The following is a 17,465-nucleotide window of genomic DNA, read 5'->3' as shown; positions in this document are numbered from 1 at the left end:
TTCATTTTTCTGTGTTTCAGTGAATGCAGCATTATTTAAAATCAAAGCTAAAGGACCATAAATTCTTTCATTCATTTTTATTTTCCAAAAACTAATAAGGTAAAATTTAGATTTGGTATTTTCTGAATAGTAAATAGCAAAAAAAGTCATGAAAAGTTTGTAATTTCTCAGCCTAATGATTATTTTTCTTTAGAAACATCAAAGCAAACGGAGAAAATTAAGTTTAAAGACTCATTTTTCAGTGTTTCAGTGAACGCAGCATGATTTCTGCTACTGTTTTTAACTCAAGATATTGTTGTTTTTTTACAGTATATAAATAAAAGGTTGTGCTAATTTCGAAGAGGCAGGACTATTTCCTAAAAAAAATGAACTGGGAAAATTGATTTTAAACTTAAACGTCTCACATAATTAACTTTTATTTTGTTTTGTTACAGTTTGTAATGCTATGTAGTTTTTTTCTTCCATGTTATTCGTCCATGCCAGTCGAAGGAAATGACCAAAAGTCTGGTGATGTCGTGCTAATGAAGAATTAAGGGTTGTTGTTACATAACGTTTCTGCGGCCTGCGCTGCACCTGCTGATAAAAACACGACGTGCAGCTGAATGCAGCTGGAAAACGTCCAGCCTGCTGCGAGCGCTTCGCTCTGTCTGCAGGGGAAAAAATTTATTTATAAAGTGATTTACAGAGAACTCCTGCTGTGACATCCAGAGAAAGTCCTTCAGCAGAAAGATAAAGGAGGGATGGGACGGAGTGGAGCGACCCGGCTCAGTGGGATCACCGCTGCGGTTTTCCAGCTGGACGGACCGACTGCAGATGGCCTAATAAAACAAGTTGTTTTGAAACAGGTTGAACAAGAGTTGCAGTTTTAGGAGCCAGCAAATCCTCGTCTCTCTGGATCAAAACAAGAACTGGGCAAAGAGCCGGATTGGTTTGGATTAGTGCGACTGGAGTTCAGTGGTGGAGGAGTGGGAAGAGAAAGAAATGCGACTTTGTTTGTGGGTCTGAAAAGTGACTCTGGATCAGGTTTTCTCTGTCTGGCTCGCAGCTCATTTCCTGTGAGAGGCTGCTGACAAACAGGAGCCGGAGCTGATGACCGGAGCTCTGAGTCAGCCTGGAGGAGCAGTGAACGACACAAACCTCTGCAGAAACTCAAAGCAGCTTTCTATGAAAGGCCTGTAGGCAGGAGCACAAACATCTGGCTTTATGCATGTAGTCGCCTCTTCTTAAAGGGCCAGTGCAGCTATTTTCATGTGAAAGTGTTGAGTTTCAGAAGCACCGAAGGGCAGTAATGAGGATGTTCAAAGTCAGGAATCAGAGAAGGTTGGTTGGATGGAAAACACTTCAGACGAGTGATGAGGACGTTGTTCAAGGCTGCCACAGTCAAGGACAGAAAGTTGGTTGGTTGGTTGGTTGGTTGGTTGGTTGGTTAGTTGGTTGGTTGGTTAGTGTTTTTGGTTTGTTGAAAAACGAAACAATGTTTGTCTAAGGCTGCCATAGTCAGGAAGGATAGAAGGTTGGTTGGTTGCTGTTTGGTCAGTTGATTAGTTGGTTATTTGGTCGGTTGGTTGGTTGGTTGCTTGGCTGCTTTGTTGTTTGGTTTATTTAATTAAATTTCCCTTTGAGAGCAATAAAGTGTTTTCGAATTGAATTTGGCCAGTTGGTTATTTGTTTGTTTGGTGGGTTGGTCAGTTGGTTTGATTTAATTTACCTTTTGGAGCAATAAAGTATTTTTGAACTGAATTTTGTTGGTTATTTGGTCGGTCGGTCAGTTAGTTGTTTGGTTGTTTGGTTGGTCAGTTGCTAGGTTGGTTCAACCTTGGTTGGTACGCTTCCAAGCAAACCATGGTCTAAACCCGGGGTGTCAAACTCCAGTCCTCGAGGGCCGCAGTCCTGCAACTTTTAGATGAGCCTCTGCTGCACCACACCTGAACAGAATAATTAGGTCATTAAGGCTCTGGAGAACTGATCTACACAAGCAGGAGGTCATTAAGTCATTTCATTCCAGTGTTTTGTACCTGTGGCACATCTAAAAACTGCAGGACTGCGGCTCTCGAGGCCTGGAGTTTGAGACCCCTGGTCTAAACCGTCACTCTGCCCCACCTCTTGTCTGTTCTGCTATGATTCCATCTCCTTTTCATTTGAAACACACAGACGGTCTGATCATCCGCCAGACGGCCAGACGATCTTCCTTCTACTTGGTCCAAGGAGCCATTACCTCACCTCTTGTTCTCCGGTTTCCTTTTTTGGACCGCCTTTGGCAGGCCATGGCCGCCTGCAGACTGGGCCCATCACGGGATGCTTTGATTATGCCATGTTGATGTTTTAAACGTCCCAGAACTTTACTATCTAATAAAAGTTTATTTTGTCGGGAAGTGAATTATCTACACTGAAAAATGTTTATGTTGCAACATGCTGGTTAATGGCCGGTAACAATGGAGCTGCTGTGAGTTTTCCTTCAGCTTTCAGTCGTCTCTGTTTCTTGGACGTTAAAATTTCCTCATCGCTTCTTCTCCATCTGATTCACATGGCATTGTCTAAAAATAGATCCTCGCAGAGCTGCTGGACTTTCTTTATATAATCTCTGGATTTCTCAGCGCTGCGACTGTCTGCACTTTAACACACAAATGTTCAGTTTCACTTTGAGTCAACACAACATCTGTTCAGATCTTCACAAGATGCTTTTTTTCTACTTAAATGGAAACATGTTTGCTTGTGTAACAGAAAGTCCTACAAACTGATCTGGTGCAACTCATGTTGACTTTGTTTGGTTTGTGAAATGGGGCTGAAAGTTTGCAGAACAGGAACCAGATATATTAATGTGTGATTACATTAATGACTCTTTTTCTTTCTCTACTACAAAACTCTGAAAGCAGATTTAAAATCAAAGTCGGCTAAAAATGGCAGGAAATTGTTAAAATTAACATCACAGAGGCAAAATGTTCCAATGAAACTCCACACTGATGAAAAGTTGCTATAAATTCACGAAGAAAAGTAATAATAATTTGCATTTTAAGGACCTACAGTTTAACAGAGGAGGTAATGATTTGTGCTGTTTTGTAGCGCCACCCAGAGGCAGAAGTGTGAACTGGTGGCATTAAATGGAAAAACTGATTTTTACCAAATGTTAGTTTAGTTTATTCCTTGTTCTTCATTTAAATTATTAACTAAAATTAACTTTAAAAAATCTTTGAATATTTTAATTTCTTTTGTTTTTGTAATTTAACTTTGTCTTACATTGTTATGTGTTTTAATTGTTTTGGTGTGTATTTTGTGATTCTTGTGTCATTTATGATGTTTTAATTTAAATGTTCTAATATAAAGAATTTTGTAACATTTGTTTAAAAATGCCAAAGGCAATTGTTCTTAAATGTGCTACATAAGTAAATTTGATTTGAAAACCTTTCTATGTGAATAAATTATTATTATTGTTGTTGTTTTTAATTTATTTATAAAAATAAACTATTTACTTTTTAGAAGGTTTTATTCTATTATTGCTTCCAAAATATGTTCATTACTTTTCTTCTTTTTTTTAACAGAATCATTCTTAGATTATTAAATTTCAATCTGATAATTTTTTGCCTATTTATTTTGAGGCCTCTTGTCACTTTAAATCCAAATTTACCTGCTGCCACTGGCCACGCCCCCAACTCAACTCGCACCTGAAAATGGCTGCAAACAAGAATACATCAAGTAGCTTCTTAATGGTAAGTCAAAAACTAAACACTTCGCCTTTCCAGCAGCCATTTTGAGCGCATAAAGCGATGAAACCAGTTGACTAAATGGTGGCGCTTCTCTTTGGTTGCTAGGTAACGTTAGAACTCCTCCTGGGTTGCTAGGTAACGGCGCAGCGCTCCTTAATTTGAAACGCCTCATTTTCAGTCACCCAAAATCATTAAGTTATTGCCCCCCTAAAAACGGGTTGGTCGGTTTTTAGACGTTTTTAAATTTAAGTACAAAAATGTGCAAGATGTGAATTTTGAATAGAAGGTCCCGTTTAAAACTTCCTGTTTTCTTCTGGGTTTTTACCTTCTCCCTTCAGAAAGATTTACTTCCCGTTTCACGTTAAACGAATCCATCTGCAGCTCACAGCTGTCATTATTCCCCTCCGTCTGCATAAAGGCTGTACGTCAGCCAACTTCCTGTCCGCCGCGGTGGAGGAAATCCAGAACACTTAACACAACAAGACGGAGATTTCTTGGTTGTTTTTAAACAAAGTCACGTTTCTGAGCTGTTGTTAACGGAGTCAGTTTGGAACAAAGAGGTGGGTGGAAAAAAGCTACTATTTATTGGTCTCCATCATAAAAAAAAGGACGAGAACGTGGAGGAATTATCATAAATAAACTATAAATGGTCAGTTTTAACATGTTGGGTGCATGTTTGTTTGATTTAGTGACGTTTACATAAAACAAACGGTAGAGCTTCGTTAAAGTTAAAGTAAAAAGGAACAATGTCACTTTGCTGGTAAGAAATGTTTTATTTATTTATTTAGCAAATAAAACAGATTGTCTTCCTTTTATAACTGATTATTATGCCTGCACGTGTTGCCATGGAAACGGCGTAGGTCAAGGAAATGGAAAGACACTTATAAATCTCTGCCAAAAAACTAAAATATTCTGAGATTAATATAATAAATTTAAGGAAATAAGTCAGAAATTTAGATTATTTTTTTTTACTTATGAAATTCAGAAATTTTTCAAAATCTTTTACATTTTCTGAAATTAATCTCAACATTTCTGAATTTTTTCTCGCAAAGTTTTGATTTTTGGAGCTCAGAAACGTCTTTGTTTTTGTTTTGTTTTGTTGTTTGTTTTTTTGCAGATATTTACTCATCTTTTTTTTGTAACATCCTTTAGCTGTTACTATCTACATTTGCTAATCATGTCTTTATTTAAATGTCAACCTAAAATATTTTACTTTTTAGATTTGATCAAGTAAAACATTAATCTATTAAAAAAAGATTTAACTTCTAAATAAGTCAACTTATTTCTGTGTTAATAAGTTGTGGCCTCTGTACAGAGGAGGCTTCATGATTCTCAACATCAGGAAGTTGCAAAATACTAAAAAAAAAATTAAAAATAAAAAACTCTGGAAAGCAGTACTGTTAATTAAAACCAAAATAAACTGAAAAGATATTTTGATTCTAGATTTTTAAATAAAGTTCAAACATTACTCTTTTTCTAAGAATTAAAAAAAAAAACCTGATTTCTTTCAATCTTGGGAAACAAACGCTTTACTCCCGTCATTGAACAGCAGGGGGCGCACCAGCATTAAAAAAAGGAAATCCTTATTATTCCAGGCTGCAGTGGAGGCTGGCGCCACCAGGGGGCAGCAAACAGGTTACAATGAAGAAACATAATCTTAATCTCTGGTTTCCTCAAAAGGAAACCGCAAAAATAAAATCACTCAATCACATTTAAAATAACAAAAAAAGATAAATATTCACTTTCATTTTGTGTTTGTTGTTTTCTGAACTTTTATTACATGTTACAATATTTGCATGTATTTAATTCTTTTTTTCTTATTTAAATAATTTCATAATATGGAAAATTATTAATGACAAATTAAAATCTCCTTTAAATAAATGTTTTTTTTGTAACCAATATTTTACCTTTAAATATGTCCATAGAAAAAACACTAAAAACATCATTCCAGTAATTATATTTTAAGAAAATGAATTTAATTGAGTTTTAATAAACAAAGCAAGTTTTTTCAACGAGAGTCACACATATGTTGTTATTGTTGATGAAAAATCATAACAATTTGCAATCAGTTTGCATTTCATTTCAAAAAGCAAACATGGAAAACCATTTCTAAGTTTTGGGTCTAAAATAATTTTCACATTTCTTTCCTGCAAAACATCTGGCTGCGTAAAGTTTTGCATTCTTAGTTTATTGTTGAACAGGTAAGTAAAATGTACAGAGCAAACTTTAACGATTACAGTTTATTTTTTAAAGTTATATGTTGACATTTTTGCCCACATGACAAAAGACTTTGGACGCTCACAAGGTGGATTAATATAAAACCTGCAGAAATAAAACTGAATTTAAACCAAAACAGATTCTCAAGGAGCAGTTATAACGATAAAATGGTCGTCACGGCATTTCTATTTTCCGTTTTAATTATTCCTGTTTTGTGTTTGGATTTTATGCTTTGCGTTTTCAGTTCATATCTTATGTAGGATTATTTGAATTATTGGCTGAGAATGATAAAGTTTATGGCGTTGGTTAATATTTAACACTTTATGTGACGAGTCATTAAACTTTATGAGCCAAAGAGTCAAACCTGTTATACCAAACCTGCTTATGGCCATAAATCTGCAAAACCTTTGGAATAAAGTATCTAAAAATGACCTGTGAGATAAAATACATTCGTCATAAAGCTAAATTAAAGAATCAAAGTTGTATTTTAGTCATTATTTTCTGCTTTAGCTGAATCAAGATTATAGATATAATACTGCAGATTGAATGAAGTGTTAAAAAAACATTCAACCTTTCAATAACTGAATATTATTATTTATCTTGGAATTTAGCACTATCCAAATAAAAACAGATTTGATTTGACTGATAAAATCATATTTAAGCAAATAACCATCATCTTGAAGTTATATTTCTGTGGCCCTGAAATAGCTTTGGCCGATGGGATTTGGCCCGCGGGCCTTAAGTTTGTACACATATGATGTAGTGTGATAAAATTAGGGGAACAAAGTCATAAAATTACCAGCATAAGGTTGTATACTAACAGAAAGAAGAATTTTTAAAAAATTTTAATTAAAATAGTAAAATGAGAAACGTTGAGCAGCTTGTAGAGTTATGCTTCTTATTCGGTTTTTAAAGTAAAGAAATAATTAATATTTTTAACACGTCAGCATCAAATTATGGTCAACTGGAGGTAATAATGTTGAATCATTTCAAACTTTTAAATGATTGTGAGCGACAGGGTCTCTTTTGAAGACAAAATATCAGCTCTGGCTAACTATCAAAGCTAAACTTGTATTTAAAAAACTTTTTACTTGGAATTTTACGACTTTAACTTGCTGACTTTGTCATGACTTTAGTCTCCTAATTTAAAAAAAATCTTTATTCGGCCCTTATATTGCCTTTAGAAGCAAAAACATCACATTTATATGACAGGATATTACGGCTGCTTTAGATTTTTTTTCTTTTTTAAAAAAAAAAGTACATTTCCACAAAAAACCACAAAAGTTTAGATTAATCTCAGAAATTTTCTAGAAAATTAAAGGAAATTTCTGAGTTTGAAAAGTTGAAGATTTGCTCAAAAAAAAAATCTCAGAAATTTTGAGATCAGTCTCAGATTTTTCTAGTAAAATCTCTAAAACTTTAAAACTAATCTAAAAAAATCCAGTGAAAACTTTGAAAGTTGCAAAAGTAAAACAAAATCAAGTTTTCAAACATGATTTTGTCAAAAGGTTGTGAGAAAGATCAATATATTTTTGTATGTTTGTAAATTTTCAACTTCTCAAACTCAGAATAATCAGACTTTTATTCTGAAGGCTGATGTAACCTTTCACATCTGAAACAAGCTTTTATTTTGACGGCGTGGCCGGAAGCAGGCGTGTAAATGGCATTGGACAGCTCATGTTGTCGTCAGTCAGGAGCGGCTCCTGTTGTTATTGAACCAAGATTTCGTTTTTCTTTCTGAGCTTTAATGACTCGCCCCGTGGGAACACGTGACCTCCCGTGGGTAGTTCCCACTTTAAGCGGATATTTGGATCTTGGTTCTGTTTTTAACTGGGAAGTGGTTCTCCAATAAACATGAGGACGTGTTAAGGTCTCTGCGAACCTTCGGGCCGTTTCAATCCTCAGGATGTGGTTGTGAAATCAGCTGTCGGCTTCAGTTGCGAACTTTTTTCTGTTGACCGGATCTCGTCGGAGTCGGATCCCTGAAGAATGAACGCATTTCCTTTCATCTTCCTGATTCTTCTGCTCCATTCAGGTGAGGAAAGCGCGTCATCCAGGTGGAATTGCTCTTCTTGTTACCTTTACTCAGGTGCGTTTCCGCCGGTTCTCTGCAGCTGTCGCGTCCCTTCCGGAACCAGTCAACCTCAGGATGGAGTCTCTGAACTTCCAGCATGTCCTGCACTGGGATCCGGGACCCGGCAGCCCTCCAGGGACGCAGTTCTGGATCTATCGGTAATTCACCCCAATTTCCTCATCACCAGATTTTCCTGTAAATCCTTTTTGAAGTGTCTTTTTGAAGTGTCATTTCCTCCCCAACATCTAAAACTGGTTTGCTCCCATTTACTTTAGCAGCAACAACTATTTCCAAAACATACCGGAGTACCGTTCTGTTTTGAAAACAAGAATGCAGAAAATATGGAAGACAATTCGAGCCACTGACAAAAAGGAATTCAGATTTTTGATCTCAGAAGATTAAAGTCAAAATTCTGAGGAAAAAAGTCAGAATACTGAAAAAAAGTCATAATTCTGTGAACAAAAGTTCAAATTCTGCAAAAAAGTCAGAATTTTATTTAAAACAAAGTCGAAATTATGAAGAACAAAAGTCAGAATTCTGTGGAAAAAAAGTCAAATTCTATGAAAATTCAGAATATTGAGGAAAAAAGTCAGAATTTTGTGGAAAAAAACCTGAAAAAGTTAGAAATCTACAAAAAAAAAAATTCAAAATTCTGAGGAACAAAAGTCAAAATTCTGCAATAAAAGGTCATATTCTACCAAACGTCAGAATACTGAGGTACTGAGGTTTTTTGAAGTCAAAAAGGTTTGAATTCTGCAAAAAGTCAGAATTTTACTTAAAAAGTTACAATTCTGAGGGAAAAACATCAGAATTCTTAGAATAAGGTAATAATTCAGTTTTTTTCCAGTAGCCCGAATCCTCTCCGCAGGAGAAAGACATTTCTGAATTAAAAAACAAAAATTCTGTTTTATGACTGAAACGATAAATCGGGATTAATCGTTTATTGAAATAATCGTCAACTAATTTAGTAATCGATTAATCATTAACTGAAATATTCCGATTAAAAACAAGATATTTACTGAAAATCCCAACATGTTCAGAGTTTAATTAAGCAAAAACTGCACAGAGATACATACATTTTCTATTTAATATATAAAGAAAAGTCTTCCTGTATAAATATGTTTTAGCTTCACCCAGTTCAAATTTTTAAAAAGGAATGCTGTGTTACTGCATTTTAGGCAATAAAATGTTTATTTTCTTAATTGAAAAAGGAATTGAATTGTTTGTTTATTTTTAATGCATCTCTAATATTGTATGAAAACTTTGTAGAATTTGCCATTTCTTTATCCGATTAATCATCAGACTAATCGATTAATCAGTTACTAAAATACTCATTAGTTGCAACCCAGTTCTGTTTATGTAACTTGAACACGGTAGAGGTTCTGTCATGGTTTGTTGCTGCATCTATTCTTAGATATTGATCCGTTCTTAGGGAAAACTTGGAGGTGATGTGAACAAATTGGATCCGTCTAGCAGATGGTTAAAACTGTTGGTCTTTGAGGAAATTATAATAAGTTTTCAAATCACCCAGCTGGAAAACACTGGACTATGTTTAAAAACAAGATTTAATAATAAGAGTCCACTTTTTAAATTACTATGAATTCAGAATATTATTTCGGCTGCATGTCGTAAAATCATCTCATGTTGAAGAAAAGGAGAAAATGTGTCATTAAAATCAGTTTTTGCAAAGTTCCGACCAACGTTTTTCATTTTTATGGCTGTTAATTGAAATATTCCTCGGTCAGGTTTTGCAAAGTTGCATGGTCTGCCTTGGGGAGTTTATTTTGCAAAACTGCAGGAAATTACAGGATTTGTGTGTTTAATTATATTTTCCGTCTCGTTAAAATAAAACTGACCGCCACAGATGGAAGTTTGTTTCTTCCCCAGCATTTCTTCTCTGCTACAGGAAACGTCTCAGTGCTGACTTATTTCCTCTCAGAGCATCAACTAAAAAGCTGAGTGACATTTCACCAACCTCGACGTTAAACGCATCGTAGTTCCACAGAAACAGAACCGAGCGTCAAGTTAAAGCTTGTTTTTTTGCTGTTTTTCTGAGGGAGTTTCCACTGCTGTCTGCTGCTTTTTCACAAAAGCAACAGATTTCCTCTTTCTGTGAGAAACCTCGCAGACGTCTGAGCTCCTGTGAAATGAAGAAGAACCAGCTCAGACACTTCGAGTCGCACCTTGTGCCAGAGTTGCCCACAGAATGAGTTCCCTGCCTCTTCTCCTCTCTGACGCTGTTGTGGTTAAAATAAAAACAATAATAATAATGTTGCAGATTATTCCTGTAAGGAAACATTGAGCATTTCATTTAAGGAAGTGGTTTGGGACTTTATATCCCTTCTTAACCGTAAAACCAACTTCGCATTCCTTCGTTATTCCCAGCTGTACCCAGCCCGTTGCCTAGCAACCCAAGAAGGAGCACCAACACTTTTGGTCAGCTGGTTTTACCTCCCATATTTGCACTAATTCAATCTGGTTGTAATCTTTTGTAAGAAATGCTGTACATTCAAATATTTTTACGAAAATAGAAAAATGTTATCCCATGAATTTTTAGATATTTATCTTAAAAACATCTGTACATTGAGAGAAAGTGGCACTGAAGTCAAATTCCTTGTTAGTTTGCACAAACGTGGCCAATAAAGTCGATTCTGATACTTTATGCAGCAGCTCTTAAAGCTTAAAGTCCTTCATGATTCATTAACTGCTCTTTTAGCCGCAATATTAGCATCAAGCGGTTTGCTGCAGGTGAAGGAAACTGTTGCTGATTCAAGAGTACAATGATTCTGGGAACATCTGCTTCTCTTTTAGAGATTTAAAGGGAATATATAATTCAACATTTACATTCTGCATACTTTCATACTTCCATTTATGCTGTTTCTAAAAACAGCCCAAGCATTTTAAAACAACAAACACTAAGACTTTTTTGTCAGTAAGTTCATGTTCTTTGGTGTCTGGAAAGTGAGCCGTTTCGAAACTCTCTGGAATGTAACATCACAAATCAGCAGGCACTGGTAGTTACCTAGCAACCACAGTGAAGCCTAGCCCGTTACCCAGCAACCACAGTGAAGCCTAGCCCGTTACCTAGTAACCCAAGAGAAGCTCCAGCACATTTGGTTAGCTGGTTTTATTACCGCTGTACAATGGCTTCTGGAAAAGAAAAGTGTTTTGTTGTTGACTCACCAACCAGAAACCACTTGCTGCATTCTTGTTGGTTGTGCAGGAGGCTCTACTTCTGCTTTTCAAAGATGCGTGGCAGTATAATTGTGGATCTGTTTGCAGATATTTTCTAGTCCAAATGTAAACGCTGAGTTGGGGGTCGTGGCCAACAGCGGCTTATTTGGTTTTAAAGTGACAAGATTTCCTAAAACAGCTAAAATCTTATCTTATTATCGATTTTGTGCAAAAAATTGTAATCAACATGTTTTGTATAGACCATAGACCTATCCTGACCTTCTGAAAGGTTTTTAAAATGATAAAACTGTTAAATCTGTGTAAGTTTATTCTTATTTTGATAAAGTTTTCCTAATATTTTCACATTTTTAATATATTTATAGCTATAAACGGCAGCACTTTGGGAGCTGTTTATGTGCTGTTGAAAGTTGCTGATTCGTGCTTTTTCTGCCTTCAGTCCTTCTATGGCACGCTTTAAATAAAAAACAAAGATGTACATTCATCTCTCATTATTTGCATGTTGTTTTTGCATGCCCTTCCGTCTCTGTTCATTGCATCCTTACCGGATTTCCTTTAAAGAAGCTGAAGGCTCTCTGGGTTTGTGTCCTTTTATTTTGCCCTTCATGGTCTAAAAGTGCAGAAAATTTAGCCGAACAAACATTTTCTTGTCTTTTTTTTTTTTTAACCCTTTCAGGGGGTCTTTTTGTGAGCTCTAGTGTCCCTTTTTACAAAAGTAGGCTAACAGGAATGGGGAAGGAGAGGGGGGAAGACATGCTGCAGATGTCGCCGGGTCCGGGAGTCGAATCCGCGACGGCCGCGTCGAGGACTCAAGGCCTCCAAATATGGGTCGCGCTAACCGCTAAGCCACCACGGCACGCCCAAACATTTTCATGTCTACACTGAACCCGGTGGGGATTAAGGACGACAACCACAGAAAAACACAAACAGCTGAAATTTGTTGCCTATTTTAAAAGTTCAAATGAAGCTGAAGCTAAATATTAGGTGTTGATTAATCTTGCAATTTATTCTGACAACTAATCGGTTAAAAAATTGGCACATTCTGCAGATTTTTTTATTTTATTTTATTGTCAATCTACAGCTCATGCACCACAACCACTACAAATCCCAGAATGCTCTGCTGCATGTTTTCGCGTCCATTTGGACCCAGAAGCCCGTCTTCTACTGGCTTCAGTCGTGGTCCTCCTCTATGCTTGTTGCTTTGTGTGCAGCCTTTAAACACATGCAACAGCTGGGAATATGTTCCTATATTATTATTATTAGTGTAACATAATTTCAGCTGTCCCTTTAATTGGTTTACCTTTTAATTTCCTTTAAAAACTCTAATTTTCACTGATACAAGCTGCAGTAAGTCAGTTTTTTGTCACTTGGCTGTTAGATCTGGTTTTAACCTCTGTTGCTTTATGTGATACGATCAGCACCACAAATCGGTTTACACCGCGTTTGAACACTGATCTTTATCAAGCAAAGTAACGTTGAGACATGCAGTTTCCACACGTTGTTTTAAATTAAACCTTCAGGACATTTTGTTCCTCTATTTTGAAGGGAATGAAGAAGTGAGACGTGAGCAGATGTTTTCTGCTTAATTTAAAGCTGCCGTATTGGAGTTTGTGGTTTGCAGTAAAATTCTCAGGTTTCCAGGACGACCACATCTGACACATTTCCCAATATTTGGGTCGTTTTTTTTAGAGCATAAACAATATTCTGCAGAATAAAATGGATGTTTTTGTGTGTATTTCTCTGCAGGAGTGCCGTGATAGGGGGCGCCATAACAATGGTAGAAAAATTAATTCTAGTAGTTGGCATTTTCTGTGTTTAACAGCTATTTGTGTGCACCAAGGTTATTATAGTTAAATAAAACTAACAAAATAACAGAATTTGAAATAAAAGCTTCATCTGATAATTAAGGGGAAAAAAACTCTAAGTAACTGATATTGTGCGTTTATGCGACTAAAATATACTGAAATTATAGATGTAATGTCTTTTGTTTATGTGTTATGAATTTATTTGTTAGTCTTTCAAACTGAGATTTGTTTTTTTCCCACACAAGCAGTTTACTCCAGCTGTCGGTAAATTACGGTTCTGCATTCTCCACCTGCTAGCCTACAAAATGGCGGTGGCAAAAGTTGGGATAAACGCCAGTTTCAACAATAATTGAATACATTTTTTTGAAAATGGTATCTTCTTTTGAGTATTCATTACCCCAATACATTATCATAATAAAATACTTCGACCTTTTTGAATTCCGTATCTAAAAATTAACCAAAGTACAGAGAAAACTGAAACTATTACTTGTTGCAATGTGACGTCGCGCCCTCCAGCTAAGCTAATATTTTAACGTTCAAGATCTTAAATGTATGATATAAAAGAAAAAGGGACACAGTGCTTTGCTACAACTTATTAACTGTAGAGAACGAGATATTTTTCTACTTGTTGCTCGTTGTTATCTCGTCTCGCCAGGTCCGTTAATGTCGTGCGTAAAAGTGAAACCACAAAAACAGTCACTGTTCAACTTCACAATCAACGAGAGTTTATTCAAACAATCAAATGGATAAAATCACACCAACAGCTCAACATGGTCATCAGACACCAAAGCCAGAAAGGAAACAACATCAATTACCTGAGAAAAAGATGTAATATAGATCTGCTGTGGACAGGAAAAACATTTCCACCCAGTGATCTGACCAGCTGTTTTAGCTCAATTACTTTTATATCAAGGTGTGTTTTTACTTTCTGATGCTTTCTAATGTACCGTTTAGAGGTGGACTCAAACAGCCCGTAATGACGTGCTGCTGTTTGCACACCAGAGACCATGCAGGTGGTACCAAGGCCAAAGGATGAATCTGTCCACTGTCCAAGCTATCCTCCTGCGTACTTTCCAAGGCTATGAACAATAGATGTGTTCATTTCATAGAGAAACATTTTGTTCAAAGAAAGTAGGACCGAAGTTTATCAGCTATCCGTGTTTTTCATCCTTTCAAACTGCCTCAAACTGGTTCCTGAACCGCACAGAGCTCTCCTGACCTCTCTGACCCCAGGCATCAAACAGCAGATTTTGATTGCAAAAATTAGCACACGTTTCATATAACATCTTCAAACTCGTATAAAACAGACATGAGCAGCTTCATTACTAAAACGTCTGTTACACTCAATATTTTCTGATTAGTTTTCTACTTCTTTGGTTGTAATGAACTAAGACATTTTTTCAAAGGAATATATGACTTATTCTTCTTAAGAATGTGATCTAATATAAAAAAAACTCTACAGCATAGACTAGTTTTAGTCAAACTGTGATCATTATATCTAAGAAAATTGTTCGACTGATTAAATTTTATATTGATTAAATCATGAGTCTGAATCTAACCTAAATTGAAGCCTACTCAAAACAATCATGATCAATTTAATATTTTAACATGAGCTAAATTTAAACATCATTAAAACTAGCATAATTAAACTAATATTTCCAATGCAATGCAACAGGATAATAAGGCAGCACATTTCATAGGTCAGAGAAAAGTTTTAATAAAAAAAATAGTGAGGGACACTCAATACTTTAGCTAGCTAGCTGCTAGCATAACTGCTAGCTGACCTAGCATAACTAGGTCAGTTAGTTATGGAGAAAAATATTAATATGAGTGGTTTTAAGTTGTTCGTAAGAGATTTTCCCCCCATTGCTGTTGCACTAAATGAATAATACGAAATCTCCGGGTTTCATTTTAACGGAATTATTCTACCGCAGCTAACTGCGTCATTGTGCGCATGCGCGAAATTTCCGAACGTCAACAATAACATGCCACGTAGGCGTCTATAACTAATAAAAGCTAGAAAACACTCTCTTAAAACGTAGACAATCAAAACGTTACAACCAAATAAAACTGAGCTATAATGATGTGACCACTTTCTGCCTTCACGTCAGAAAAGTAACCGATCGCGCCTGTTTCTGTGAGTTTTTCTGCCTCCACGCCGGCCGCGACCTTTTAATCCGGTCACGTTTTCACTCAGAGCGCAGCGCGTCTGTAAACGCGCGGTTGACTGGAGCCTCTGTGATGGAACATGTGACACATGGCGGTTGGTTTCTGACTCCCTCCGAGGCGTCCCTCCCGCAGTGAGCGCTGTTTCCATCCCCTCTGCGCCTCTCCGGGCTGCTGCCACCGCAGAGAGCCCCGCTGCTCTGGATGGGGTTTCGGTTTCAGGTCGCCTCGCCCTCTCAGGCTTCGCGTCTAGCTGTACAAAGTGATTCATTTTTACATGGAAATCGTGATGAATGTGGCATTTTTAACGGTTTTTTTGTTCTTCTTCATCTCTAACTGATCACTAAAACTATGAATTTCTGCATTATTTTACTGATAACATGTATTTAATACTGTCGTGCCCTGCAAGGAAATAAATGGAGCTGGGAGTTGGCCATATTTTAATTCAATATCTGTGTGGCCATGGCGCCAAAAATATGTGCGCTCTATATGCGACGGAAAGGGGCGCTGCGCTAGAGGGGGCGCCATAACAATGGTAGAAAATATCATTTTCTGTATTTAACAGTTTGTGTCATAGTTACCTGGAAATAACAAAAACTGAAATTGAGAAGGCATTTTTGTTAACTGAAATAAGTAAAAACTGTAATTATTATTATTGTGATAATGATAAAAAGTGATAAGAATTATGTAATGTTTCCTTTTTTAGGTAACTTTATGGTTGCAGGTGTGTGTCATTAGCCTGTCACCATAGCAAATTTTGCTGGAGGATAAATTACTAATAAAATAAATACGACATAAATACTAATATTGTCATTCTGAGACAATTATCAACTGTAATAATAATAGTAGTAGTAAAGGGATATTAATGCAAGTACACACTCAAAGATGAAAAAACTTCTAGAGAATATTTAAAACTGGAAAACAGTTTTAACATCCAAAACTGCACTTCAAAAATATTAATCACTCAGCTTAGGCAAGGAATTGGCAGCTAGTGCAAACTAACTACTTCATACATGGTGTCAAACATTTGCAGTGTTTTTCAAAATGTTGGCTTTTCACTATTAAAGGGGAGCATCTCTTCACATATTGTTGTACAACTGGAAATTATGAAAATCATTTTAACTCATCATGCAGTTATTTGATTTATTGTTTAATCTAGTAGGCCTATGCTTCACAGCAATTATACCCTCACAAATACAAATACTGCTCTTAAAAACATTGATTTGTAATACACTTATTTCTGGCATCAGCCGCATAAAGAACAGAGATTAAAACATAACAATCTGAACATTAGTGATAGTTTTGGGTTTTTCTTAACATGGGAAGTTATTGAAATAACAATAAATCTTTATTTTTTATCATAATAAAAAATGTATCTAGCTATAACTGGAATTTGAAATAAAAATCTAATATGATTTGATCTGGATGTTTTGCTGGTTTAGACTTTAGAGTAGAATCAGTTCCCAAAACTTCACCCTGTTTCCAAATCAAACTGTAAATCATCACATGAGGATCTTATTTTAAACATGTGACCCAAATTCTCTCCCTCAGATAAAAACATTTATTAAAGTGATTGAAAACAACACAGGAACCACAAAGATTCAAATATTGCATAAAACTACTGAAATCCATATTTTAAAATAAAGTCTAAACAAAATGCAAATTTATGATCACCATAAACTGTGATTATACAAAGCAAAGGTTTAAAAGTCTCAAAGAAGAAAAACTGGTTGGTGCTCTTACTGGAGTGTGGATGTTAATGTCACAGGGATGTAAAGCCTTAAAATTAGCAATAAAATGTTAAAGTCAATCCTAAACCAAGAGGAAGCCAGAACCAGATTCTTTTAGTACCTTGGTTGGTGTGTAGGCGACGCAGAGATGATTTATCTAACCCAACATACGATGGATTACAGGAATCCAACCGAGGGTTAACGGCATGAATCAATTTCTCAAGATCTTTGGTTGGAAGATATGACGTCATCCTGCTAATTTCTCTTAACTGGAAAAAAATGGATTTCACATCAGTCTGTATAATTTAAAATAAAACATATTCCTGACAGCAAAGGGTCAAGATTGTCATTTCCTTTTCTTCCTAGTTTTAATATAATTCAGACAGTTCAAGAGTGATTATCTTGCTCAATTGGCAAGTAGATCAGGATATTATCAGCAAAAAAGTGGATCAGAATATCCACTGCTTTTAGTGCTACATGCTAAAAGTAGTAAGGTTTATGAAGCAGTGGACCAAGAATAGAGCCTTGAGGGACGCCACAAGTGAGAAAAGCCATAGAAGAACCCAAAATAAAAAGCTGT

General features: G+C 36.0%; 1 protein-coding gene across 1 annotated transcript in view; it reads left to right on the top strand.

Annotated features, from left to right (window-relative positions):
• The first annotated feature begins 7,462 nt into the window (after positions 1-7,462).
• Positions 7,463-17,465, top strand: part of LOC114147738 (E3 ubiquitin-protein ligase HUWE1-like) — a 33,286-nt gene continuing 23,283 nt past the window's right edge. Inside the window, exons 1-2 of the mRNA XM_028022312.1 lie at positions 7,463-7,953; positions 8,033-8,151. Coding sequence (XP_027878113.1) covers positions 7,908-7,953; positions 8,033-8,151 — 165 coding nt within the window. The 5' untranslated portion in view covers positions 7,463-7,907. The remainder of the gene's footprint in view (positions 7,954-8,032; positions 8,152-17,465) is intronic.

The sequence above is a fragment of the Xiphophorus couchianus genome, chromosome 7 (assembly GCF_001444195.1).
Source record: "Xiphophorus couchianus chromosome 7, X_couchianus-1.0, whole genome shotgun sequence".
Taxonomy (NCBI): domain Eukaryota; kingdom Metazoa; phylum Chordata; class Actinopteri; order Cyprinodontiformes; family Poeciliidae; genus Xiphophorus; species Xiphophorus couchianus.
The sequence above is the reverse complement of the archived record's forward strand: the minus strand, read 5'-3'. Positions and strand labels throughout refer to the sequence as shown.